Raw genomic sequence first — 2,142 nt, 5'->3', positions numbered from 1 at the left:
CCATACCTTTTCTTTAACAGTATTTGGAAAATATTCCAGTGGAGTCTACAGGGAGTTATTTTCTGCAATCAGCTTCCTGACTAAAGAAAGCTTCTTTCAAGCCCGAGTTCAGCTGTCTGTGACTAAGGGCTGAGGCATCTGAACAATTTTCTCCTCCTAGAGTCCTGGGAGCCCTGGGGTTTACTGTTAACTTCTCAGTGAGCAGCTGGCGCACAGACATTCAAATTCAAGGGGTGGGTGCCCTAAAATCCCAGATGATACCTTCTTGTCAAAAGCCACATATGCAGGAATAAACTCTGCAGGTGGAGCCTGCTTGGGTGGGCCGTAGGTGAGGAAGGGTGCTTTACTGGCCAACTCCTCCAGCTGGGCCTGGGACAGCGGGGTGACCTGAAGCCGGTCCCCACCGATCCCAACGGTTGGGCGTCGTGCAACTGCATAGCCATTCCTGTAGCCCAGTGTCTGGCTCCTGTGGAAGGCAGTTTTCTGAAGAAGAAAAAGCAAAGAATAGTATTAATAACATTAGGTATCTGTAGGTACAACAACTTTTACAAATATTATGACTTTAACCTTTGCTTATGAACATCATAAAATTTATTTCAAATTTCACTGACATCAAAAAGTTTTGAACAAGGAATGAAGGGGTAGCCATCTGAGTTTAAAATAAAATTTAAAGCTTTATTCTGAAACACCCAATTTAACTACCAGCACCTCTTACAAAGGACAGTAAAATACTATATCATCTATACCGTTAATTTTTCCTCCTGTTTTTCATCTTCTCTGAGGATCACAAGGCATGGAACGTAGAAGACGTGGTTATTTAAATTTGATTTTTACCTTCTTAAATGGCCCATCCATTCACACACCCATTTGTAAAACAATTGCCTAGCATATCTTTAAAGCTTTGGACTTACTAATTCTGCTCCTATCTTTTATTTCAGGTATATTAGCCAAAATTATGGGATGGAATTGTATGCCTGAAGCTGGCCTTAACAATGTTGTTTACAAAAGTAAAATTTGGTGATTGATTTGGGACCCTGAGTATGTATAACCTTTTTTAAAGCCCACAGGCCACAAGTCTTAGCAAATGTGTCAACTGATTTGTGACCCTGACTCTGTATAACCTTTTTTAAAGCGAATTAACTTAAAAAGGTGGACACTCAAGCAGCATTTGCACAATCCGAAGCTCACCCAGCGGCCCGCTGCTCATTGGGCTTTCCGCGCTGCAGGGGCTGCATTCCCAGCCAGCTCTCCCACCCCTGAATCACCTCACGCTGCCTTGGAAGGGACCCTTCCCCACGGACCCCAAACACTCAGGCTGATTCAGTACACGGCACGAAAGTGCTGACGTTCTCTAAATTACCTAAAACTTAAGTCCACTGACATTCAAAACCCATGAGTTTGTGTATCAGTGCCAGAGTAACAGAACACGTGGAATCCAAATTCTCACCGCACCTTCAGTGTGGGTTATCCTGAAGAAAATATGTAATTAATACTTTATTATAGTTTTATGATTATGAAGAACTTGAGTTCAGATCACTGAACTATACTAAGTCACCACTGGCTGATCTAGGATAACCAGCCTTCCGAATCTCCACAGTGGCTTTCCAGAGCGTGCACCTAAGCAACACTATCAGAATGCAAACAAATACTAAGTTAAAGAGCTAAACTATGCCAAGAGGAAAAGAGCCAAATCTGCTGTTGCGGCATTTTTTAATTTTGTCTGAAGAACGTGACTAAAAGCTCTCAAGGTTGGTGGAAAAAGCAAAACATAATCAAAATAGAAATATTTTATAAAAATTGCCAGAGAGAGAAGCACAGGGCTAACGGGAACGAATTCACTGTGGCTGAGGAAACTCAAACAGGACAGAATAGGTATCTGTTATGGATCAGGGAGGACAGTTTGCAGGGGAGATGGGAGAGAAAATAGGAGGGGGGGCAGGGAGTAGGATTTGATTATTAAAAAAGAAGCTGGAGAGAAGAGATGGGACTACGTGGAAGTTTAAACCAGAAGGGTGGAGGCTGCGGAAAAAGCCCTGGCAGAGGGAAGCGAATGAATGGAAATGACAGACACAAGACCGGAAGTGGATTAGAAGGCAGGAGGGGGCGGGGAAAGGAGTGAGGGAGCAGGAGGGGGCGGGGAAA

General features: G+C 43.5%; 1 protein-coding gene across 2 annotated transcripts in view; it reads right to left on the bottom strand.

The window, feature by feature from the left end:
- Efhc1 (EF-hand domain containing 1) overlaps positions 1-2,142 on the bottom strand; it is a 68,732-nt gene that overhangs the window by 62,599 nt on the left and 3,991 nt on the right. For both annotated transcript variants that reach the window (XM_023711887.1, XM_004628319.2), the window contains exon 2: positions 262-483. In XM_023711887.1, coding sequence (XP_023567655.1) covers positions 262-483 — 222 coding nt within the window. The remainder of the gene's footprint in view (positions 1-261; positions 484-2,142) is intronic.

This window comes from Octodon degus, unplaced genomic scaffold (assembly GCF_000260255.1).
Source record: "Octodon degus isolate 3935 unplaced genomic scaffold, OctDeg1.0 scaffold00022, whole genome shotgun sequence".
NCBI lineage: Eukaryota > Metazoa > Chordata > Mammalia > Rodentia > Octodontidae > Octodon > Octodon degus.
The sequence above is the reverse complement of the archived record's forward strand: the minus strand, read 5'-3'. Positions and strand labels throughout refer to the sequence as shown.